General features: G+C 31.9%; 2 protein-coding genes across 3 annotated transcripts; one reads left to right on the top strand and one right to left on the bottom strand.

Annotated features, from left to right (window-relative positions):
• Window positions 1-966: 966 nt before the first annotated feature.
• Window positions 967-23,816, top strand: LOC132713834 (dehydrogenase/reductase SDR family member 11-like). 2 transcript variants are annotated; one of them, XM_060696509.1, is made up of 8 exons: window positions 967-1,971; window positions 18,253-18,348; window positions 19,243-19,350; window positions 19,649-19,743; window positions 20,213-20,345; window positions 21,043-21,135; window positions 23,047-23,112; window positions 23,614-23,816. In XM_060696509.1, exons 1-8 carry the CDS (start codon window positions 1,825-1,827, stop codon window positions 23,650-23,652), a joined length of 777 nt encoding a protein of 258 aa, XP_060552492.1. In that variant the 5' UTR covers window positions 967-1,824; the 3' UTR covers window positions 23,653-23,816. The 2 variants fall into 2 exon arrangements, with proteins under 2 accessions (XP_060552492.1, XP_060552493.1); XM_060696510.1 differs by lacking the exon at window positions 967-1,971 and adding an exon at window positions 14,280-14,854 and having other exon boundaries at window positions 23,614-23,807.
• LOC132713837 (uncharacterized) lies at window positions 12,759-14,235 on the bottom strand. The gene is made up of 2 exons (XM_060696516.1): window positions 13,825-14,235; window positions 12,759-13,461 (listed from the first exon to the last, which is right to left on the bottom strand). Exons 1-2 carry the CDS (start codon window positions 13,841-13,843, stop codon window positions 12,959-12,961), a joined length of 522 nt encoding a protein of 173 aa, XP_060552499.1. The 5' UTR covers window positions 13,844-14,235; the 3' UTR covers window positions 12,759-12,958.
• Window positions 23,817-26,851: the final 3,035 nt, after the last annotated feature.

Raw genomic sequence — 26,851 nt, forward strand, 5'->3', positions numbered from 1 at the left:
GGCTTCAGGTCAAGGTCACACTTGAAGGTCAAAAATTGACTTAGAAAATGTTCTTTAATTTTAACATATATCTGAATATTTCTGAATCTAGGCAAGGTATTTGCTTGAAACTTAAAATATAAATGAAGTGACACAATTAAGATATGCTGGTCAAGTTTCATAACTCTGTATTGCATTTTAACAAAGTTATGCCCCTTTTTAATCTTCAAATTTACATACAATCACATATTAGACAATATGTTGTGTCCGCTCTATAAATCCTATACTAATGGAAGAACTTTCTTCAAACTTTTCTCAAATGTTCACCTAAACAAGGTTATGTGCAGAATCTATGTCACCTTTGTGCAGACTAAAGGTCAAGGTCAGACTTGAAGGTCAAAAAATGACTTAGAAAATGTTCTTAGATTAAAACATGTTCTTGAATACTTCGGAAACTAGCATAGGTATTTTCTTGAAACTTAAAAGATATATGAGGTGTCACAATTACAATATGCAGGTCAAGTTTCATAACTCTGTATTGGATTTTGACAAAGTTATGCCCCTTTTTAAGTCTTTAAATTTACATACAATCAATACTAGACAATATGTTGTGTCCGCTCTATAAATTCTATACTAATGGAAGGATTTTCTTCAAACTTTACTCAAATGTTCACTCCAATTGGGCGATGTGCAGAACCCATCTTACCCTTGTGCCAGCTGAAGGTCAAGGCCACACTTGAAGGTCAAAAATTGACTTATAAAAAGTTTAGTATATTGGGAAAATGAAAGGTTATTTGTAACTGTTTCGAACATGATTTGATAATAGATATTTTTACTATTATCTGTACAATTAGTCTTTTTTTCACCAGAGATAATTTCTTTTTATGTATTTGTGTCACTTAAGTTATTCCCTTAACCACCTTTCCAAGTTGTCTTCTGTCAAGGACATTGGTGGGGGTATGAATCGCATTCAGCGATAGTTCTTGTTTATTTTTGTCAATGCATCAAGGTTACTGCAACATTGTCATTGCACCAATTATCATAACATTGTTAGTGCACAAAGGTTATCATATCATTGTCAATGCATCAAGGTTAACATAAGATTGTCAATGCATCAAGGTTATCAGAACATTGTCAATGCATCAAGGTTATCATTACATTATCATAAGATTGTCAATGCATCAAGGTTATCACAACATTGTCAATGCACCAATGTTATCATATCATTGTCAATGTATCAAGGTTATCATAACATTGTCAATGCATCAAGGTTATCACAACATTGTCATTGCACCAAGGTTATCGCAACATTGTTAGTGCACCAAGGGTATAACAGCATTGAGAACATTCACCCTGTCTTTCACTTATTTTGTGAACATTTTAAGAAAACAAAGTACATACTTATTTATTAACCATTTAATACATGCAAAGATCTAAGGTAAGGGTAAAGGGGGAATTGACCCTCTTGGTATTTGTCTAGTACATGTATGCCAAATCCCTTCAACAAAGTTTTTTTGTAATGAAAATGTTTAATCATGGTAAAACTAGTGAAAATTTTAATCATGACCCCCTCTGGAATATGCATTTCCCCTAGTTAATTTTTAGACCCCCATCTGCCCAACCCAAACTCCCCTTCCCCCCCCCAACCCCCCAACCCCCTTTGGAAAAAATCCTGGATCTTCACCTATATGATACATACACTATTAAGCAGTATTGTCCAACATACTAGGTTTCAGGTATTGAATTTTATTGTAATGGAAGATTAATGTCAGCAGAATATTAAAGAGAAATAGCACTGGCTATAATATTTAATGTACTTTATGGTGTATACATGTATAATACAACATGACAACAACAGGGAAAACGGATGACAATGTAATATCTAGTTTGAATATATACAGAGAGTTTATACTTCCTGGGGTTATAGTGAGTGAACCTGTGACAAGATCACGTACTTCCTGTATTAAGTACAATGAATTAAAATTATACAGGGTAAGTATAATGTCCAACATTTTTTCTAGGAATTAATGATTGAAAACCTTGTACATAGCATTAACATTTCCAGGAATAAGACTGAGAGAAAAGTAGGGTTAAATAGAAAAAAAAACACTTGTGAATTTTAGGAAATTTCACGATTCAGTTAAATGGAGAATCTTTCAGCATCTTTATTGATCCAGGAAGAAATTCAAGAAATCGTGGTATAAACCATATTCACATGTCAAGTCTATGGCATTTGAATTATTTTTCCCCTCCCTCAATAACTAGATATATTTCTGAAGAAATGCAAATGATTCAATTTTACATTTTCTGAATTTGACCTGCCTTTATAACTGTATAATGTTTTTGTTTTTCTTTTTTCCAGAATTTAAAATCCAATTTAAATTTTCTATTTTATTCTATCAAGTGAGTAATACAATGTACTTTCTTTTGTAAGATATGGTAATAGGTAGAACAATGTTACATGTCTCCAGTGTGAGGTATAGAGAACTTGCCTTATTTGTTGCTTTTGTTGATGTAAAAATTAACATTTTAAGCACAATTTTATGAAACAATTACTTGCATATATATATAACTACTGCAAATTTTACAAAACATATAACCTTTGAAGTATGGAAGATATGTACATGTTTAAATGTACATGTCATGTATGAGTGTTTTTAAATATGGTGTGGAACTGTGGATGTATTTTATTGTAACATATTTTTTATGTGTCTATGTTTTATTGCAACATTCAGGGTAAAATTTGTCCCACCCTAATACTTAGATATCCACAACTTTAAAATTTTAAAGTATTACATGTGATCTGTATTATGGTAAATTTACATATGTGTGGGTGTATGATATTTTCATTATATAATGGATAAATTTCTTTGTTGAATTAATACACTATAATGTGATTAACTACTGCAAAAGTACATAGCATACATGTATATTGTATACTTACAACTTTATATACATGATTATGTTCACATTTACCGCCTTATGATTTAGTAACAATATATTGTTGTTATTATTTTCTGCATCATTAGGAAAAAAATACTAGAAAATGTTTTTAGAGCAAAATTATTTCATTTTGGTCACCTTTTTGTGTAATAGTTAAAAGTATGATTAACTTACGACTTCTTTGGGAATTTAGAAAGTGGCATTTTGTGAAGATTTCCAGAAATTTAATGTTATTTGATACAATTCAATTAAATTGAAATCTTGAAGTTTTAAATCTCATTGATAAAATTTATCTGCTCTGAACAAATTGGAATTTTAGTTTCACAGAATGTGAAGATTTTATTCTTCATGAATGCTTCACTGTGACAGAGTGGGGTAATCAATACCAGTCTGAAGCCATTCACAAACACCCAATATGTATTAATCTTTTATAACATGGTCATGTTTTATTGTTGACAGGTCAATATCTCTACAAACAAATTATTCCCTGTAAATGACTAACTATACAATTCATCTTACACTAACAGAGTATGGTGTCAAGAATTGTCAGTCATTATACTTAATCAAGAAAAAATTAATAAATGTGGAGAGCAATATTGTATTAATCAATATCTAGAGTATGCATAATCTAACATCCAAAGAAATATTATCACTTTAAAGCATAATCTAATTTCTTGTCAAAGTTTTAAGATGTATTTCAGGGAATCTATAAGTTTTATTAAGATTTTCAAGAAAAGAAGTGTTCCTGGTGAAGGTGAAAGTGTCTGTCTATCTGTCTGTCTGGATATTGCTTGTCTTGTAAAATATGGAAAAAAAGAATAAAACTTGTTTTGTGTTCCATAATAGTTAAGAAAATGGCAAGGGATAAAACTCTCTAGGTTACCACCAAAAGGCAGTTAAGGCACCATGGAAAATGTTGGGTTTAAATGGAGTAATATATTTAATATAACCAAAGTAAACGTGTCCTAATAGCTTCAATTTTATGAATGTTTCTGACTTTTTTATTGCAAGTTTTCTAGACTTTCATTTGTTTGAAATTATTATTTTATTTTTAGCTCGAATTTTTTTAAGAAAAAAAATTGAGCTATTGCTACAGTCATGTTGCCATTGCCATTGCTGTAAGCAAGCATTTATATTGGTTATATTTGTTTCTTCATTTCTTTAGGTCTTTAAAGATGTCAAATTGAACTTGACCTTTACTCATAATGACCCTGACATTGGAAGGTCAAGTAATTGAATTTTGCTTGAACTGCTAAAACTGGCTATTAACTTTATTGTTTGTTGATGGCTTGTTTTCATCGTTGGACTTTTAAGTTTTTGTTATTTGCTATTAATGATAATTTAATGAATTGATTATCTTCATATTTGGACAAAACAATGCTTAGGTCAAGACCTTTTTAATTACATTAATTACATCATGTACACAAAAAAAATGGTGTTGTCTTTAAAAGTCTTTCACCACAATGTTTTTCCTCCGATGTGTTTACCTTTGGAAATAAAATGTAGGAAAAAAAGTTGATCGTGGCCCACACTTTTCGTGGTTCTTGTTCATATTTGTTTTTGTATAATTAATATATTTGATTTGTTAATTTGTTTTTCTTTGATATTATATGAAGTATATTGAAACACTATACATTGTTTTTGTATGGGAGAAATAAAAAAAAAGTAAATTAAAAAAAGTAAAACTATAATCTGCTTTTATTTATTTTTTATCAGCAAAAAACATGGAATGGTATTAATGAAACATGCATTGTGTTCTTTATAGGAAAGCATAGAGCTGTTCTAATCTAATTGGATTGCAGGTATAATCAAACAAGGTAACAGCTGGTGAGAAAGTGGTAATAATTTACACTAGTTAATGCCACCAGTATAAATCCATGTTTACTCAGCTATCCAGTGTGACCATACTGTATAGTTTAAGCTGTTGAACTATTTCAGTGGCTCATTTCTGAGAACATCTAACATCATACAATAATGTAATGTTAAGCAATGACTGTAATTATTAGAAAAGGTCTTAAAACACTCTTGATCAGTCAGTTGACAAAATATCACCGTAATAAAAGTAAGCTGTTCCTTTACAAGTTGTTACACTCGAGTCACTTTTTTATGAAAGTAATATTAAAATACTTTAGACTTATTTACAGAGTAAAGCATCATAAAATTGTTATTTCAGAATAAAATGTCCAGGTCAAGGTCCATTTTCAAAATGATCAAATATTAATGGTCTTTACTGAATACAGCTGCTGTTGATGACCGGGTCAAGAAGGGGTCATTGGTAGTCCTTTTGAGTTTTGGGAATGACTTCACAACTTTTCTGTTCAAGGTCAACAAAAACTGAATACTTTAGCTCCTTTTGTAAGAAGTATTTTCATTAAACACATGTGAATGGGTGAAACAATCAACTTTATGTGAAAATTTTGATTTATTTAAGCAAAATAATTAGATTGCTTGATGCTTTATCCAGATTTCATCTAGATTATACCATGAAGGTTTTTATATTCACCTTTAATTTTTAATTAAATGATTTAATTATCTAATAAAATATTGAAACAGCTGTGTTGTTCCTCAGTCTGGATCTATAACTGGGTCAGTTTGTCCAATTTTCTTGTAATAAGAAATAAATAGTTACGTGTAATAATACTATTTTTATGGTGTTTCAAGATTTTAATTGATATATACATGAATGTCTTCCATTAAACATAAGTGGCCCAAATAAACCAGCCTTAATTCATTTCTGATATATTGGATTCAATAAATAAGATAATTTTAGTATATTATTATTTGCATACTTTACTTAAATCCTAAAATAATATTAATATTTTACCTTAAATTAATGACAAAATGACCTTTTATAATGTAAAGAATATTTTGATGTTACAAATTCTAACTCAAATGGATGTCAATTTATTAGATTCTGGTTAACTGTATTGCCTATTGGCTTTGTATCAGATAGTAAATATATTTTCAGTCATATTATGAGGAACATAATACTAATAGTTGTATTCTATGGCATGAGTTATCACTCCAACAAAATTGCTTGTTTTATGACAGTGAAAAGTCAACTTTTAATTCAATAAGAGTATCAAGTCAACTGTATAGTGGAGTAAAAGTATATAAACGTTCCAGATTGACATCATTAGTACAGCCCGCATAGCTCAATCGGTTAGAGCGCGAGACTTGTAATCTCGACATTGTGGGTTCGATTCCCGGGCTGGCCAACTAAAATTACTAATCAGTCTTTCGGATGAGACTTTAAATCGAGGTCCCGTGTATGGGTGCTTAAACACTTGGCACGCTAAAGAACCAGGAGAAGCTTCTGGAATTGGGGCATCTTTCTGTATCTATAATTGCACTATCCTCCAAAAAATAAAATGACTAATACTCTTCTGGAGGACTCGCCCATATGGGCAACTGGTGGCGAGTATAAATAAACGCAAATACACACACACAATCATTAGTACATACCTGTAAAAATGTCACCTGTAAAAGTGTGTCTGATGATTAGATAAAAAAAAAACTTTATATAGAACAGTTTACAAGGTACAGTGATGTTGGTTACATCACTATATATATAGGGTAACATATAGTACTGTTACAGGTAGTAGATACTTGACATATACTGAAGTAGATACATGATTCAATGACCTTGACACACTGAATTTAACATGGGTAATGTACAATCCTTATAATTATAGTGTGTCACCAAGGTAACAAGATACCATCTCAGGTAAAGCATCCTGTAAAATTTATGTGACTTACTACATATATAATACTATAATATAACAAAACCAAAATTTTGATTTGTCATGAATCATGCAAAGATAAAATGACAAGATGTATTTAATTTACCTTAAATTATACCCCCACAAACGAAGTTTAGGGGGGTATATATAGGAGTCAGCTTGTCAGTCGGTCCGTCAACATCATGGTTTCTGGACCATAACTTTAGTTTGGAATGAGGTATTGTACTCAAACCTAGTTTATAGCAACCTTATGTGGAGACCCCGGTTGGTATTGCATTTGGACCCCCTGGTGTTAAGATCAAGGTCACCAGGACTAAGAGTAGAAAAATGGTTTCTGGTTAGGAATTAGGTATTGTAATCAAACTTGGTGTATAGCAAGATTAATTGAACACCATGGTTGGGATTGCAATTAATTGAATAAGTGAAGTGGATACTTCATTTACTATAGGTTGAGTAAGACCACTTATTTTTCAAAAAGTCAAAGTTGCTGGTGGGGATATTAAGTACCTTCAGTGATAGGTCTAGTTTGTTAATGTTCTCTCACAAAAATCTTGGTGTTCCTGTAAGATTCTTACCGTACCTTGAAATAATTAGATTATGACGGTTTGATATTTTACAGGTTTCAAACATTTTTGTATCAGTAAAACAGAATGAGCAACCATTCCATTATCTGATATTGGCCAGCAGACAGAGCAAAAATAATACTGTATAAACTATTGTTGCCACATAATTTCTTCAAATTATGATGAACTATATTTTAGACTATAAGACAATACCTAAATCTAAGATAACACTCCACTTGTTTGACTTTTATATACATTTGCAAAAAGGGTTCATTAGTCTAGCCTGACCTGTATCTGTATCTTGATAATTTATCAAAATGTTACATGTGATATCACTTTAATAAATTGTCAAGTGAGCCATATTATGCAATAGGGCCCTGTCTTATTTTATTTTAAAGGGTATAAAGCTATATCTTATGAAATATTTTTTATAAAATTTGTCAACATTTAAATTGAATTAATTCCGTAATCTTATGGTCGATTCTCGAAAGAGTTGTAACATGGAATGTCACAAAACATGTTTTGATAAAATGTGTAAATGGTTTTTGATCTTCTTTTCATACCTGTTATTTTGTATTTAACACACATGAATATAAAAAATGTACGAGTATATAAACAGAACAAGCGTTCCGGAACAAAATATTATTCTGCTATTTTAAGTAGGGTTTTATCCATTTAGCATTGATTTTGTGTACGGGTCATTGGCTTGTATATATGGCAATTAATTACCATATTTACATCATTTGTATCATTTTATGAAGATTAAACAATAATTTTTGCTGCAGGTATATAGATGGATTCATACAATTTAAAAATTATCCATATTTATAGTATATTTATATTATCCATAATTAATAGTTTATAATAATATGATTTTTAAAATGTGACAGCCCAATAAGTATTTATTATACAATATTAGATCTACAGTCAATATTGACAAAGTGTGAATCAAGATAAAACCCTGATGGTTGTTAACTGCGGTAATTAGCGGACATTGTTAACTGTCCTAAATCAGATATCATCTCATTTATATACCGGTAGTATTTGAAGATTAGATTTGCTGATGATGCAGTATGCTTCATGTAGACTCTATATATCATTAATTGTAATCTGTATGTCAGAAATTTCAATTAAAAACCCTGTAAAATCAAGTTTGTGTGTTTATTATAATTTCTATGTTGTAATATCAATGTCAGGCGATCAAAGTATTTACTTAATAACCTCAAATATTTATATCCTACCCTAGTTACAAAGCGCATTCCACTTATCTAAATGTGTCGATAAAGTACTACATGTACTTCTAAATTAACGGTAATCAATAATAAACAAGAGCACCGCTAGGCGGAGCATTATATGCCCGAAAGTGTTTTTTTTTTTTAGTAAAGATGAAGCATTTGTAAGACATGGGACTAAAATAAAGTATTACCTCCTTCAAATAACAATCCTCCTTTGCAGTTTCAATATTGTGGTCCAAATGGAACTTTTAAGTTATGTCCCAGAAAACTGTTTTCAATTACTAAGGTAAAAGTGACCTTGACCCTTTGACCTTGTGACCCCAAAATCATGAGGGGTCTTTAACCCAATATGGACAATCATACTATGAAAGTTTAAACACAGTAGGCCAAAAATGATACTTAAGTTATATTCGAAAACTGTTTTCAGTTTTTAAGGTAATAGTGGCATTGACCTTGTGACCCCAAAATCAATAGGGGTCTTCTACCCAATATGGACAATCATCCTATGAAGTTTGAATATTGTGGGCTAAATGGAACAAAAATTATGCTCAAAAAAACTGTTTTCAATTTCTAAGTAATAGTGACCTTGACCTTTGACCTTGTGACCCCAAAATCAATAGGGGTCTTCTACCCAATATGGACAAATAATCCTATGAAGTTTGAAACACTGTGGGCCAAATAGAACTTAAGTTTATGCTCCGGAAACTGTTTTCAGTTCTAAGGTAATAGTGACCTTGACCTTTTTGACCTTGTGAACCCAAAATCAAATAGGGGTCTTCTACCCAATATCGTCAATCATCCTATGAAGTTTGAACACTGTGTGCCAAATGGAACTTAAGTTATGCTCCGGAAACTGTTTTCAGTTTTAAGGTCATAGTGACCTTGACCTTTGACCTGTGACCCTAAAATCTAAAGGGGTCTTCTACCAAATATGGACAATCATCCTATGAAGTTTGAACACTGTAGGACAAATGGAACTTAAGTTATGCTCCGGAAACTGTTTTCAGTTTTTAAGGTCATAGTGACCATGACCTTTGACCTTGTGACCCCAAAATCAATAGGGGTCTTCTACCAAATATGGACAATCATCCTATGATGTTTGAACACTGTGGGCCAAATGGAACTTAAGTTTATGCTCCGGAAACTGTTTCAGTTTTAAGGTCATAGTGACCTTGACCTTTTGACCTTATGACCCCAAAGTCAATAGGGGTCTTCTACCCAATATGGACAATCATCCTATGAAGTTTGAATATTGTGGGCCAAATGGAACTTAAGTTCTGCTCCGGAAACCAAATTGCTAACGTTTTCAGTTTTAAGGTTCATAGTGACCTTGACTTTGACCTTATGACCCCAAAATCAATAGAGGTCTTCTACTCAAATATGGACAATCATCCTATGAAGTTTGAATATTGTGGGCCAAATGGAACTTAAGTTATGCTCCGGAAACCAAATTGCTAACGGACGGACGGACGGACGGACAGACGGACGGACAGACAGACGGACGGACGCCAGGGGGTATAACATAATATGTCCGAAATTCTTTCGGGCATATAAAAAATGCATCTTGAAAGGTAGAAATATTTGACAATTTAGGATCATCAAATATTATTGAGTATATATACTGTAGGTTATTTATAATACATATATTAAAGACTACAGTATTTATACATTACTTAAAATACATATTTTACAGTAAAATTGTTTGAACCATGTGATTTATAAATTTTAGCCTCCAAGAACAAATATTTATTTGGTACTGAAGTATGAAGAGGCATGGAGGATTAACAATAAAGTTAACAACAACAACAATCTCTGAACATAATTCACTTAGAGGCTCTGCTTTATAATATAAAACATAGTAAACAATGGAGTTAATAAACAGAGAAAATGTAAACATATGTTAAATATAAACATATTGTACTTGCACAATCATTTGAGAGAAGTGACTACATTTTTGTCATTGACATTGTTTTCATTTTACAAAATTATTTCACTTACATAATACATTTTATTAAAAGATACTCAAACAAAAACAGATGTTAATTAGCAGTTTATATCCTTGGTTTCTAAAAATATACCAAATTATATCTGTAAATGCAGATCTAATCTACCTTACTTACAGATGTTTATTTCTTAAAATTTTACTCGAAATTATCTTTTATTTTTACATTTAATTCTAATATTATCCTGATTTGCAACTTGTTATAAAAAATCAGCTTATATCAGATTATAAAATCAGAATCATCTATAAATTGAGCATATTTAAATCAAACATTTCATTTAAAAACCCAACTACAGAGGAAATTGTACCATTCTAAAGGTTTTCACAGGTGGATAATCATCAAAGGGTCAATTATGTTTAAGTCACTGCTAATATTTGTCTTTAAAACAGCTAAAAATCTTTCACATGAAATTGGCCGGAGACAAAACAGAAGATAATATGATAAAATTTTCCTTCACTTGTGTGTCAATAGTTGTTAGCAAGTTTGGATAAGCAGCAAAACAAGTCACACAACATAAAACTAGGTTCTTTTCTGCCAATATTACATTGAAACATATGAACAATGGGCCATAATTCTACCAAAACTGATAAAAAAAAAAATCCCCAATATTTTTCATCAGGCAAAAAATTCTCTAAAAGTTTTGATGTAGGTAGGAGTATAAAAATAATCCTTGATGCCGCCTGCCCTGAGCAGCCAACCTGCCAACATACACACACGGGACAGTATAACAGACTATGGCAAAGCTTTAACAACCCCCAACCCTAAGTGGTGAAGGCATAAAAACCATCTCCTAATGGTTTGAGAAAAAAAGAATAAATTATGATAAAACATAATTATTTCTGCTATTTCCCAATAATCTAATATAGCTGTTGTGTGTTTTGTACGATAAAGTTACCATCAGACTGTACAATTATCCACTTGTATGTATTCTTATTTAAATAAAACAATAATATTTTATACATCCAGCACATTTAATTCTTAAATATCTAAGATAGTGGAATTATACTGAAATATGATACATGCATTTTATATCAAACATACATAAGTCTGAATCTATAAAGTCTTTAATGTGCTGAATAGGCTGTATTATGATCCTGTATAAAACTGCCATGAAGTTTTTACCAACTGGTATTGATTGACAGAAATCAATTTTGTGTTACATACAGTCAGTGTCAATACTTACGATGTTTGGATGATGTTTAAGGGTTTTGGGTTGTAGAGTGGAATGGGGGTATAGTGTAAGTCATCGCCACACGCCGGACACCTGTGGTCAATGCAAGTAAATTGTTGATATACAGAATAATTAATGCTGATACTGTTACAATATAAACATACATGTTAACATCTGTTTTGTCTACAAAAGCCTAATTAGTCTGGCTATTCATTAAACAAACTTGGTGGAATATTTTAAGTTTCATTAATCACTTTAAAAATTGCAATGGAAGGAGTTCATTAATTTCTTTCATCATGAAGGTATTTAAAGTCTAGTTGACAATCAACTAACAGTTTTTTCATGTTTCACTGACCTGGCATAGTGATGCACTATAATGATACACTCATTTATATCTTATTTTAAAGGTCAATACATGAACTAAACACAGCTACATTACATCAAGCATATCTCAGTTATGGTGACAAATTGTACATGTACATAAGATTACAGTTTACCAGTCTAGATGAAGAGAAACTAGACAAAATCAATAAATCAGCCAGGGTCATGAACTATCAAGTCCAGACTATATCCAGAGCAATCGCACATTTAGTATTGGCTTACTCTCGCCAGAGAAAAAATGGCTATGGATTCTTTACCCTTTATAGATATAATTACAGATATAGATTTGTCTTCACATTCACAGCATCTATTTTTTAATATAAGAAACTTGGTATCTCATAAAATATTACTACATCTTACATTGTTAGATTAAAAAAACATGACACTTGACAGCTATAAAATAATATTCTAGGTAATAATATTCTTTGAGAGTTATAACAAACCCTGTAACTGTATACAATTGTTCATTATTATGAAATCTTAATATTCAGCATTGAATTCCTGGATAATTCAGAGTGGAAAATGCAATAGTTCATTTAATAAACAGTATATCGAGCTTCATACTGGAAGCTATACAATGCTAGAAAATGTCTTGAAAGATTTTTACACAAACATATATCCATCTCAGCAAAGACTAATTTCCTTCTTAAATCAATAATTTTGTAGACGTTCATTTTCTGTCTATATACAGGCATTAAGAAGTCATAAAATGTAAAATAAAGGAATGCTGCGCTGAATATTGTTTATAATTTTCCATTTTCAATTATGATATTTTCATTTACAGGATAAAATTAAGTGATATTTGTTTTATCTGACAACTTTGGGTAAATACCATCTTTAAACTCCTCAATAAAAGGATCTAAAATAAATTTCAACCACTGATCAAATGTGGAATTGGATTCAAAGTTTGAAGTGTTTTTTGTTAGTTCATTTTTTCATCCTAATTTACACTGGATTCATCTAGAACTTCTTCATTGTTTATCGTAACTGACTGGGTGTTTCCAATCTTTGTATCTTCTTCGTCCTTGTTAAAAGTCTCTTTAGATTTAAGGTCTAAATTTTCATTTTCACTGTAAACATTATTCTGAATATCACCTGACGGTTTAGTTCTTAATTCTTCATCTGGTCTTGGATCTGTCTCTTTCCTCCTATCAATATTTGGTTCAACACTGTCATCAGAAGCAGATTCTTGGTTATTCAAAGATTGACTTGGAATTGAGACAACTTTACTGCAAACCTCTTTTTCTTTATCACAGAATTCACTTCTTTCCACATTTTTGATGTCTTTATTGAGTTGATTTTCAAAGCCTAAGACTTCATTCCTTTGGGTTATGCTTAGAACTTCATCATTTGAATCTTCTTTGTTGCTTGTTTCAACTGTCTTCAGTATATTATCAGTTTCTTCTTGACTTCTTGCATTTGAAATCAACAGCAAAAGTATACCTAAAATATACATATCATATATAACCAACAAATAATGCTCATTATGTTAATACAAACAAATTTCAACATATAAAAGGGTTTTATGTTGTAGAGGGGGAATGGAGATAATAGTGAAGAAGCTAGATTCTGACCCAGAACAAAAACATCTCAGAATCTAGCATTAGCACATCAATATATTTTGACTCACATGATCCTTCAGGCCAAATTTGAAAGAAAAGATTACAAAATTGTGGAAAAAAACAACAACATATCTTGTGCAATTAAATTTTAAAACTTTTATGACAGATGGTGAATTTGGTATCATTTTACCAATGCTTATGACACAAACAGATCAGAGAAAATTATGTTTAATTATAACTATACCAACTAATAGATCTATCATTTGTCTTGTACGGGATGTAACTCTTCAAGCCCAAACTCCAATCTACTACGCAGTGATCTCCCCTTATCAGTACAGGCAGAGTACTGATAAGGGGAGATCACTACGTAGGGTGATTCAATAGGCAGGTATATGAAAATGTGTTTTTAATGAATAAAGAATTGAATTAAATTGAATTGCATTGAGTTTTAACTTAGTGTTACGTTCAATGTATGCGAATGGTTTGAATAAAAAAATGTGATATTTGTTTATTTTTTTTTAATAACTCAGACATGATGTTTTGAAGGTAGAGGTCTACTGGAAACTTTTGATACTGTATTTCTCTGTCATTGTAATTCTTTCTTGTTTGTGTGTAGGAGGTGAAAAAGGTTAAAAATCAAGCTTTGACAGTTGGAGCCGAACAAGTAAGAAACTTTGAATATCTTAACGTATGACCGATAGTTAGTTGGACATTTTTGAAAATGCTGTTCAGTTGATTGCACAGTGTGTGTAATATACTGTTAGTGATATTTTTTCTGGAGTATCCTGCACCTTCATGAAAATGACCGCCCATATTAGTATATTTTGAGTGTGATTTTTGTTGGATGGGGTAAATATAAATTGCTGTAAGTCATTATTGTTAGGTAAGCGATTACCATTATTGTTAGGGGCTATGCATGCAAACTATTATTTTCTTCACTATATCGAATAATGCTGTGCAACTGGTTATCTGTCTGTGAAACAGATTTTGAAAGATGGAATTGTGTTTCTGGTCACACTGAACTTCGTTGACCATGAGACACAGACGCTAGGAGTGGCGGGAAAATATGGGCATGCGCAGTACAGTAACCCAGATATTTTTTAAGTCGTTACATAGTACAGACGACAGAACTTACACATATAATGGAACGTTGGGTAGGCCGTGTAGCGCTAGTAACAGGCGCATCATCTGGGATAGGGAAAGCTATCGCACAGTCATTAGTTTGTCATGGAATGAAAGTTGTAGGATGTGCTAGAAATGTAGAAGCTGTTGAGGTAAACACTAAATTATCACTGTTGTACAAGATGTACGCGGTAAACATCATAAGAACGCTTTGTTCAATTGAAGTGAGTAAAAAGTGTTGTTGGCGACGCCGGTGAGCGGCGTCGTCTTATATGGAATGCTTTTTATTTTTGCCTATGGAAGGAGCTGTTATTATTAGCAGTTAATTTCATGTTGTGTTAATTATATTTATTTTGATTCATAAAAATCAAGTAAACAAATATGTTGTTATATTTGTATTTACTAACTTTATATAAAAAGCATGTGCATTGGGATATTATTTTCACGAAATTGCAGGCTCTGATTAACAGCTTGTCCCTTTGTTTTATTGACAATACTAAAACCCGGATTTCGAATATCGTTGTGGTCTACATTGATGCTCATTCATTTATATATTTTCAAAACTTTCCTACAAGAAGAAAGTTCACCTGCAAATGAGTATTAGGATAGGTAATGGACTGTTGTAAACGATTATCCTATTGATTTTATCCATATTACGTTTATCTGTTGAACAGAATGGTTGTTTTTACAAAGTGTACCAGTATCCGGACGTTGACAGCTATCCGATTTTCTGCAATTACTGCTGTCACATGGCCATCTACTTTTTTATGAATACTTTATCATTAATTTGCATGGCATAATTAAAATGAGCCTGCAACATTTCTTAATTTTGATGTTTAGGGTGTTCTTTTGGGTTTCATGTTTTCTTTATTTCAAGGGGAAGTAACTCATGTTTACTAAATTATTTGTTCTTTTCTGTCTATCTTAGGTATTACTTACAATTTTTGTTTTATAAAATTTACCAGTTGTAAGGTCATCAAAAGCATAGAGGCCCTGATGAGTGAATATTGATATATATATACTTTTACTGGCTTTATATACCCAATATTTCATATTTATTTAATAGAAACTTGGAATTATTAATGTTATGTGCATACATTTATATCTTAGTATATTGGTATGATGAGACTTATAATATTTCTGAATTTAAAGAGTTGCAGTTATGTCATTATTATTAAAGGGATGAGACTTTCATTTAAAGTTATAAATGATAATACATGTATTGATTGAAAATGTCCTGAAACTTGGATCAAGCAATATAATTGATAAAGCCTCAAAAAATCATGTTCTGAATAGTTATTCTAATTTTTTTCTAACATGTGCATAGTTTGAAAAGGACAGCTTCTGTCTTATCTATTTGTAATGGAGTGACACCGGTCTTTACCTCCAGGTCTCCTGAGTCAACCCGACAACAGACTTTTCATAGAGTAGATTGATACTTGTCCTTGAATAAATTTGTACACTAAATTTTATAGTGGGTGATTTGTGCCACATGAAAACCAACAAAGTACAAAAAGTAACCGGGCGCCAGATGAAAACATGAAAATACAATCTACCACAAAGTGGTTCGTTTGTTGCATTTTCATGTTTTCGCCCGGTGCCCTTGATGTAAAATACAAATCAGCCTTCATAAAATTTCTTATCATAGATATTGTACATGTATTAGCACAGTTATATTCACTTTCAAATTGACCTGTTATAAATAATGGCACAACCAATAACTGTCTTAGCCCTTTTTAGTAAAAATAATTATACAATAATAATTATATAAATTGTTATTTTAATTAAGACTATGAGTATGTAAGGTTTTTTTTTCTTATTTATTAATTAAAAATTAATTATCTGTTAATTTAAAAATCTAAATATCTGTCACGGTTTAGAACTGTTCACTATTTAGGGGAGAAAATGTGTAAGTGGCCAGATTATGAGCTCAATCGCTACAGCCGCGGTACATTATTCTGTGGGTCACAGGTTTGAGTTCTGGTCAAGCTGAAAGTTTTTCTCATCCTGTTACTGCAAATAACCATTAGTTTAATTTACTATGCTCTGTAAACATCAGAAATTCAAGTACATGAATCAATATAGTGGGGAAAAAGGTTTAGGTTTAGAACTGTTTCATTATTAAAGAGAAAAAAAAAATGTGTAGCCGGCCGGATAGCTCAGTTGGTCTTCTGAAAGTCATGGGTTCGAGTCATGGTCAGGCAGTTTCAGTCAGGGTTTAGAAGTGGTTTTTCAACTGACACATGTTTGATTCATTTAATAGATTGCATTTAATTTGAAATGGACAAAGGCAGTATTGCGTGATACTTTTAAATCTACAAAAAGCATTTGGTACAGTTGATCACACTTTACTGCACATGAAGAAGTTCTTTTTTCTTCTTCTTCATGGAACTTCAAGCATCTGCCATATGTAATGACATTCTTGCATGGTTCAAGTCTTATCTCTGATAGCAGCTGGTGAATGTGACTGGTACTCATTCTCTCTGAATACCTATGGTGTCCCCCTGATGTTCATTTTAGGTCCTCTTTTATGTCTAATATATGTCAATGACATGTCTGCGACCCTAAGCAATAAGCTTTTATTATATGCACAGGCACAAGTATCAGACCTGGGAAGAAAAAATATTACCAGATTGATAAAAAACCTGTGTTCATCTTAAAAGTGTCACAAACCAAAAAAAAAAAAATGTAAATGATGACCCCCTTTAAAAATATACTTAAAGTAAATAGTATATCTTTAAAGGGGGTCATTATTTACATTTTTTTTTTTTGGTTTTTGACACTTTTAAGATGAACACAGATTTTTTATTAATCTGGTCATATTTTTTCTTCCCAGGTGTGATACTTGTGCCTGTCATTATATGATGATGACTCAGGTATCCTTGTATCTGGTAAAGTAAATCTTAAGATTGGTTTATTGACTATAAATTGTCTTTGCATCTTGGCAAGACAGAGTCTATTCTTTTTGGTTTAAGTTTCAACATAAACTGGGCCAAGCCTCCAGGTCACATGAAATGGTACTGCTATAAAGTACACATCTTTTGTTAAGTATTTAGGTGCAAACCTGGATCAAATTCTTTTGGCGTCGCCCTTTGATGCTTTGCATCAATGCTTTTCTTGTTCTAGTTTGTAACAATTTTTATTAAGCTGCACATGTAAATTATACAATCTAACTAAAGATCAATCTACTTAGATCTACTTTATTTCTTACGTGTTACGGTGTAGACATTCTAGCAAATTATATATAGGTGTTTGTTCCGATTGGTCAATGAATTAATTCAATCGATGAACAGTCTTAAGAAAACAAATATGAAATAATGTTCATATTCAGTCAGTAGCATTCCATTCATCTTCCACCTCGAGAACTAATAGAGGTTTTCACTTATGGATTAGCAGAATGTCGGTAAAGTTCCCGTCCTGTTGTTTTATTTTGGCGCCAAATCAAAATAACTGCTGGCAGTGGACAGGCTGGAGCGGCTTCGATTTTGAAAGTAAAATCACTGACGTCACGTAATAAAACAAATACATACATTGTATTGTTAATAAACAGGAGCTGTCGGAGAAGTTAAAGGCAGAGAAAGGATCATTGATACCAATAGTGTGTGATGTTTCTAAAGAAGAACAAGTATTGTCAATGTTTGAAAAGGTAGGCTGTACTTAATTTTAGGGTTTCCATTTCGCATTTCACTCTGACAACGTTTAGTCTCTTTGTTGCATAATTGCTTGATTAGGACATAAACATTTTGTATATATTCTTAACGAAGATCAGCAAATATATGTGCTCCTCCCAAAGGTTCTGATTAGGCTAGATGGGTAAATTTTTATTCTGATGTCTTTAACGCAATATGGATACTATTAAAGTGTTCCTTAGACTGGACGATGGCAACGTTATGAGTCCTGCGGTTAAATAAAACTACATGTATTGATATTTGATTGACTACAGCCTGTAGTCAATCAAATATCAATACATGTAGTTTTATTACAGGAGTCTATCTATTTCCTGTCTTTAATTCACTGACAATTCTATATCCGTAACTAGTATTACTCATATGTCTGAATTTGAACGGGACTTAGGTAATGTCACAATCCTGTTTCTAAAGTATAAGTGTTAAATAATGAGTGTTGGTCATATTGTAATATCTTGCTTTCAGGTGAATTAGAATGTGCGTGTGCTGTAACTAATAATGCCTTTTATACTTACGTTGCTATTGTTGCAATGTATGAGGCTACACAACTCATTCTCTTTAAATTGTTTCTTCAAACAAACGTTGTTACAATAAATTTGTGCATTTGCATTTAGGAGATTAATTATTTATGTAACATCTGCTTTTAATTGTTTTCAACAAAATATACTAGAAATATATACGTATTTGTTGAGCAGAAAATAATTTTACAATACATGCATATATCAAAGAACAAGATACAGATTCTTATTTCAGGAACACGTTCTATTAGGTATGTTCTCATAGAAAATACAACTGTAAACTTCTTCTTACATTTGTTGTTTTTTTTTTATTGCAATTCCGTTATTTTCTTATAGATCAAATCCGAGTTTGGTGGTACAGACGTGTGTATAAATAACGCTGGTCTGTCCCAAGCTGCACCGTTATTATCAGGTAAAACTGAACAGTGGAAAAATATGCTTGATGTAAGTACTTTATCATTGTACAGATTATTTAATACATGTCGCCCGGCCGTGACCCTGTTTTACTTACATTTACATGTACATGAATATCACATGTACAAACAATAATAAATTTAGTCGAACGGTTAAACACAGTGTACAATTTTGACATAACATTGGCGCCTCTTTGAATTAATGAACTGCTGTTTAAAAAAACTTGAATGCATCGTCGAAAAAGTATTTTTGCATAATATCATTAATTTTATGCCTTTGTTTTATTATGTCTTTGAACATACTAAGTTGAATATTCATTTTTTTCTAGGTAAATGTTCTTGGCCTATGCATGTGTACACGTGAGGCAGTCAAGTCGATGAGAGAAAGAGGTGTAGATGACGGACATGTTATACAAATAAATAGGTAATATAAGTAGTTTTCTCATGAAAATAGTTTATTAAACAATTGATTAAACAACATTGCCCTTACCATCTCAAATAAACAATAAATGATTTAAATTTAACTTCTGTTATAATATTTTGCAGAGATTGAGTCTAGCGAACAATCTGGCGCGTCAAATCTATGTTTCTTGCTGTTTCCAAAGAAAGTCGAAGCCTTTTTTTATACGTAACATATTTTTGTCAAAATTGTATTGTACTTCATGATAAATTTAACAGTTATTCAAGCATCATTCACTTTTCTCATAATTTAATTATTCAATGACTGAATCTGACTAAAGTTCAGATCTACTTAAGAAATTTCTTGCATGTAGCGGAGCGTGAATTTGTAGCTGATTTTAATCAGATTGCCAATGACATGTCGTCAAACCGGAATGGTTTGACATACATTTTCTATTTCTGTTTTCAATCAGTTTTCAAGACTTCTTTTTTAGCGGAGTTGGTCATAAACAGTATGCTTCAAATCCAGACGGACATTTTTACAGTGCCACCAAGTTTGCTGTTACTGCTCTTGTGGATGGATTAAGGAATGAATTGTCACTTTCAAAAACACATATTAGAGTGACCGTAATGTTATTAACTCACTTACTCTACTCATTTATAATGAGTCTTCCATAACATTTTTTGAAGAAAAATATAGATACATAAAAGGATCACGGCATTTACTTGTTGCAAAATTTGGCACATTGTATAATTATATACATACACAATCACACATCAAAATGTGGTCTAAAATGAAAGTTACGTTCTTTATTATGTTTACAAATGACAGGATGACAAACGCCATTTTTATTTGATTATGTATATTCTAGGCTGTTTAGTAATATATATATTTTACATTTGTGGTCTACAAATGCACATTACAAAATTTATATTTGCAATAGTAAGGCCTGACTGGTGACTGAGTTAGGCAAAGGAAGCTGCAGTCTAGTAAAACAGTACGAGATCAAAATATTATATCGTCACTTTAGTGCAGTAACGGGTTAAGTCCTTCTAAATTTAATAGAAGATAACTAGTTATTGCACTAAGGTGAAGCTAGGCTATTCTGGTTTAATTTATAAACATGTCAGCGTCTGCAATATTTTAAATGACTGCATCATATATCCCTTTCATGGCCTGTGAAAGTCTTATTTAGGGCATGCTGTGTAATGGGTTATTTGATTTTTATATACTTATATTTAAATAATGAAATAGATCTACTAGTAAAAAACAAAACAATCCTTTTGTTGTGGATAAATATTATATTGTATAAATTAATTACAGAGCATCAGTCCTGGTTTGACGGAGACAAACTTTGCTCACAGGATGTATGTTCATGACCCTCAGGTTGCAGTCAAGAAATACAGTGCTTTTGAGGTGTGTCTTCAAATATTTGATAGGCCATGTTTTTCATTCACCTATTTGCAGTTAATTTGATGACCTTAAACAGTTTACATTACTTTTACATTGTACATGTTGTAATGGAATTTTTCATGTTCCACCCCATGTTTTATTTTATGTCTTGCTCTTACATGCATAATTGGCCACACTATTAAACTGCATTAGATCTTATCATATTAATGTGACTTAAGTGAACAAACTTGAAATAAACTTCTGTAGATGTGATAATCATTTTCTAGGGAATGTTTACAGTATATTTTAATTTTATTTCATGCATATTAATCAGTTGTATCAGCCTAAACTTTGCCTAAGTACAAACTGTGTTTTCTGTTATATGACTGTATCTCCCTTTTTTAGCTCACCTGTCACAAAGTGACAGGTTGAGCTTTTGTGATCGCTTTTCGTCCGGCGTCCGTCCGTCGTCCGTCCGTCCGTAAACTTTCACTTTAAATGACATCTCCTCATAAACCACTAAGCCAATTTCATCCAAACTTCACAGGAATGTTCCTTTGGTGGTCACCTTTAAAAATTGTTCAAAGAATTTAATTCCATGCAGAACTCTGGTTGCCATGGCAACCGAAAGAAAAAACTTTAAATATCTTCTTTAAAAAAACCATAAGAGCTGGAGCTTAGATATTTGGCATGAAACATCTTCTAGTGAGTGTCTACCAAGTTTGTTCAAATAAAAGCCCGGGGTCAAAATTGGCCCCGCCCCGGGTGGTCATTGATTTTCCCTATATGCATATAGTAAAAACTTAAAAAATCTTCTTTTAAAGAACTCAAAGAGCTAGAGCTTAGATATTTGGCATGAAACATCTTCTAGTGAGTGTCTACCAAGTTTGTTCAAATAAAAGCCCTGGGGTCAAAATTGGCCCCGCCCCAGGGGGTCATTGATTTTCCCTATATGCATATAGTAAAAACTTAAAAAAATCTTCTTTTAAAGAACCCAAAGAGAAAGAGCTAAGATATTTAGCATGAAACATGTTCTAATGGGTGTCTACCAAGTTTGTTCAAATAAAAGCCCTGGGGTCAAAATTGGCCCCGCCCCGGGGGGTCATTGATTTTCCCTATATGCATGTAGTAAAAACTTAAAAAATCTTCTTTTAAAGAACTCAAAGAGCTATGGCTAAGATATTGAGCATTAAACATGTTCTAATAGGTGTCTACCAAGTTTGTTCAAATAAAAGCCCTGGGGTCAAAATTGGCACTGCCACGGGGGTCATTGATTTTCCTTATATGTGTATAGCAAAAACTTAAAAAATCTTCTTTGAAAAAACCCAAATAGCTAGAGTTAAGATATTAAGCATGAAACATCTTTTAGTGAATGTTTACAAAGTTTGTTCAAATAAAAGACCTGGGGTCAAAATTGGCCCCGCCCCGGGGTTCATTGATTTTCTTTATATGTGTTAAGCAAAAACTTTAAATCTTCTTTGAAAAAACCCAAATAGCTAGAGTTTAGATATTAAGCATGAAACATCTTCTAGTAAGTGTCTACAAAGTTTGTTCAAATAAAAGCCCTGGGGTCAAAACTGGCCCATCCCCAAGGGTGTCATTGTTTTTAACTATATGTGTATAGTAAAAACTTAAAAAAAATCTTCTTTTAAAAAAGCCCAATGAGCTAGAGCTTAGATGTTTAGCATGAAACATCTTCTTATGGGTGTCTACCAAGTTTGTGCAAATAAAAGCCCTTGAGTTAAATTGGCCTTGCAACGTTGGGGGGGGGGGTGGGGGTTGGGGGGCCTATATACAGGTGAGCGACCTCAGGGCCATCATGGCCCTCTTGTTTTCATAGAAATATTGAAACTGATAACTATTTAGATTGTTTTTGACTTTCATTTTAGTATATCATGTATAATAAATGACTATCAAATTTATCTATATTTGCAGAGTTTGAAGCCAGTGGATATAGCTGATGGGGTTATATATGCACTAAGTGCACCTAAACATGTACAGGTAAGATCGTTCACAATGTTAGATTATTATAACTAAGTTTTTCATGTCAATTTCCACACCAATACTCATTAAAAGAGAAGAAAACACTGGTCAGTATGTACATGTATATGCAGATTTCTTAGAAACCATTGTAATGTGGTTTTAGGTTATATTGGTTTTAGGAAAATGTGGTTTTAGGGAAATGTGGCTTTAGTGTCATGTGGTTTTAGGTAAAACAATGCATTCTGTAGAAAACACACTTCAGCCCGTAGTTTGTTGGACATGTATGCCTTTAATCTGTCCTATAGTGAACTGTTACAGATGTGTGCAAACATGTTATAGCTTGTAAGTCTAATTTTTGAAACAGGATATCAGAGTTGCATATTTTTCTTTGTATGATATTGAAATGGAATGATTTGAAAATAACACTTGATTTAAAATCAAATAAAATGGTGTCCTTTGTATGCAACTTAACTTAATTTCACTTATGTTTTACCTCCAGAATTCTAATTTCTTTTTAAGGTCCATGAAGTTAAGATTAATCCAACAGAGCAGCCTTGAGATGGAATATAAAGTGTTTAAGCTTATTGTAATGGTGTGTTTTGTATAAATTCATAATTGAATCATTATCATAATATTATACAATCATAAAATTTTTTTTTTTCTTTATACATTTATTTTATTCCCTTTATAGACTATAACAGATATATTTACACGTATAAATTCATAATTAAATCATTATCATAATATTATACAATCACAAAATTGTTTTTTTTTCTTTATACATTTATTGTATTCCCTTTATAGACTATAACAGATATATTTACACGTATAAATTCATAATTAAATCATTATCATAATATTATACAATCACAAAATTGTTTTTTTTTCTTTATACATTTATTGTATTCTCTTTATAGACTATAACAGATATATTTACACGTATAAATTCATAATTAAATCATTATCATAATATTATACAATCACAAAATTGTTTTTTTTCTTTATACATTTATTGTATTCCCTTTATAGACTATAACAGATATATTTACACGTATAAATTCATAATTAAATCATTTTCATACTATTTATACAATCACAGAACTGTTTTATTCTTTATACATTTATTGTATTACCTTTATAGACTATAACATATATATTTACACGTATAAATTCAGTATTAAATCATTGTCATTCAATTTATACAATCACAGAATTGTTTTCTTCTATTTATTATGTTACCTTAAAGACTATAACATATAATTATTACATGTATAATATCTGCAAATGTTAAGAATTCATTAAAAACTTTAAAACGTAGTTTCTTTCTTTATATCAATAGTGTATGTAAGCGTAGTTTCTTTCTTTATATCAATAGTGTATGTAAGACATATAAGAAATGTGTTTTCCTATATACTAGTAAGTCTGTATAAACTAAGCGAAATACATAACAATTAATTTTCAAATAAATCGAAGTTCAAAATGAAAATACCATAGAAACTAATGCGATATACTTATGAATCTAATCACATGTGAAGTAGGTGTAATTTTGCTGTTTTTAAATGTTGTTTTTAATGCTTCTGAGGGATCACTTTGTTTCCAGATAATTATATTGATAATGAACATATATTTGGAATTTGAAGTAAATCCATAGACAAATCAGAAAGTTGTAGAATAAATAAGAAACAATGAAAGTTAAGGGGGAGATAATTCTGGAAATATAGAAGCAATATTTATAAACCTTATCATATCATTATAATTAAATCCTTTAAGAAATGAATAAGTCTGGGTGAAAAATAATAATTTCTAAAAAAAAAATCTAAGTTAAAGGGGGACATAATTTTGGAAATAGTCAAGCTAAAGTCAAACATGATTTGAGTGATAATAAGGAACATATATTTGCAGTTTGAAGTAGATACCCTAAGAAAGATAACCTAAGAAAGAAAGAAGTAATAGAAGACAAACAACATTTTTTTATGAAAATTCTAAAATCAAGGATGATAATTCTGCTATATTGGTGCTAGAATTATGAACCCTGCCACATACGATGCGGGTGGTGATAAGAATGATAGAAAACAAACAACGTTTTTTCATGAAATTATAATTAACTTAAGGATGACAGTTCTAAAAATATAGGTGCTAGAATTATGAACCTCAAAACATGTGATGTTTGTGATGGTAAGAAACACATTTGTAGCTTGAAGTAGATACATTGAGAAATAAAGAAGTTATTATTTATAGAAAAAAACCTATAAGTTAAAGGGGGTAATTCTGAAAATGTTTGTGCTAGAGTTGTGAACCTTGTCACATATGATGTGTTTGATAATCAGAAACATATATTTGAACTTTAATAAAGAAGTTATAATGAGAATGTTTTTAACAGAAATCTGAACGCGGTCGCCGACGCTTGGTGAGTAGGACAGCTGTTTAGAAATAAAAAGATGCTAGTTAATCTCCAGACTGTCATCTACCTATAAATAGTTTCATAAAAAATATATTTTTCAATATTTTTTTTGCGTTATCGCGGGATTTACAATGCTGAATTTGCCAAATTTTAAGTTTATTTAATTATTGCCATCACAACCAAATTTTTAATAACGAAGACAAAAAAAAACCCAAAAAACATGCATAATCTCTAGCCTGCCATCTATACGAGGGGTGTCCCAGAATTACGTGGACTTTTGCTGTAACTCAAAAACTACTGAAAATAAAAACAAACAAAATTAACATGAACAAAATGCAACTTTATTGCATTAGTACAAAAAATTTCAAAGTTGTTCGGCAACTGGATCAGTGTCTGTGGGCAGGGTAATGAGACGAGGGGTAGCGGGTGCGGGGCAGTCCATTCCGACGTTACAACGTCATTCCGGTGGCGTCGCTAGTTGTTAATAAAGGATTTAGCTCAATACAGGATTGGAGCAGTACCTCTGGACGCTTGCAGAAATCATGATCACAAAATAGACAAATATCGTTTTTTTCGCCGATTTTTATATTTTTCCTTCATTATCGTACTTAATTCGGTGTGAAAAGATAATTTAGACCTGTTTAAGTTCATTCCGTTGGGTAAAAAGGCGAGATTTTAGCATTTTATCATTCAAGCGCCTTGTCCGGTATATACCGGAATACGGTATTTAGTGTGGTGCTCCAATCCTTTTTTTAGTCACAGCCGTTAATAAATGCGTGGCGTCGAATGTCAGTTTTTCTCAACATAGTCGCCGCCTTACTCAATACACCTATGGCGTCGATATATCCACTGGTCGTACACCGCCCTGTACCACTCCTGGTCGAAATCAGCCACCACTTTCTGCGTTGCGAACGAGAGTTCCTGGAAGGAATCGAACTTCCGTCCCTTAAGTGCCGACTTCACAGTTGGAAATACCCGGAAGTCCATCGGCGCCATATCCGGCGAGTAGGGTGCGTGCTCCAGAATCTGAAAATCCAGAAGACTGATCTCCAGCCTGGTGAATGCTGCGTTATGGCTTGGCGCGTTATCCTGGTGCAGCAACACCTGATCCAAGGTTCGGCCGCTTCCGACGCAAGGAACGCACAAAACATCGCCGTAACACCTGACAAATAGACAATTTATCTAGATCTACTAAGTAAGCGATATTGTACATATACTTAATCCGCAAATAATAATAATAATAACACGTCCCGCACAGTGTAACGCCTGTCCCAATCTATGACGTCCATGACTTCCTTAATTGACGCCGCAGTCAACGTTGACTTTCTCCCACGACCCTTGTCCTCTTCAATGTCC

The sequence above is a fragment of the Ruditapes philippinarum genome, unplaced genomic scaffold (genome assembly GCF_026571515.1).
Source record: "Ruditapes philippinarum isolate M1 unplaced genomic scaffold, ASM2657151v2 ctg587_1_1_1_1, whole genome shotgun sequence".
NCBI classification, from domain to species: domain Eukaryota; kingdom Metazoa; phylum Mollusca; class Bivalvia; order Venerida; family Veneridae; genus Ruditapes; species Ruditapes philippinarum.

Bases quoted from the DNA above. Each gene is read 5' to 3' on its own strand.
- LOC132713834 (XM_060696509.1), top strand. From the start codon at position 1,825: ATGACAACAACAGGGAAAACGGATGACAATGTAATATCTAGTTTGAAT. The intron at 1,972-18,252 runs GTAAGTATAATG...GTTAATAAACAG, and splicing joins ATGAATTAAAATTATACAGG to GAGCTGTCGGAGAAGTTAAA. The intron at 23,113-23,613 runs GTAAGATCGTTC...TTTCTTTTTAAG, and splicing joins GTGCACCTAAACATGTACAG to GTCCATGAAGTTAAGATTAA.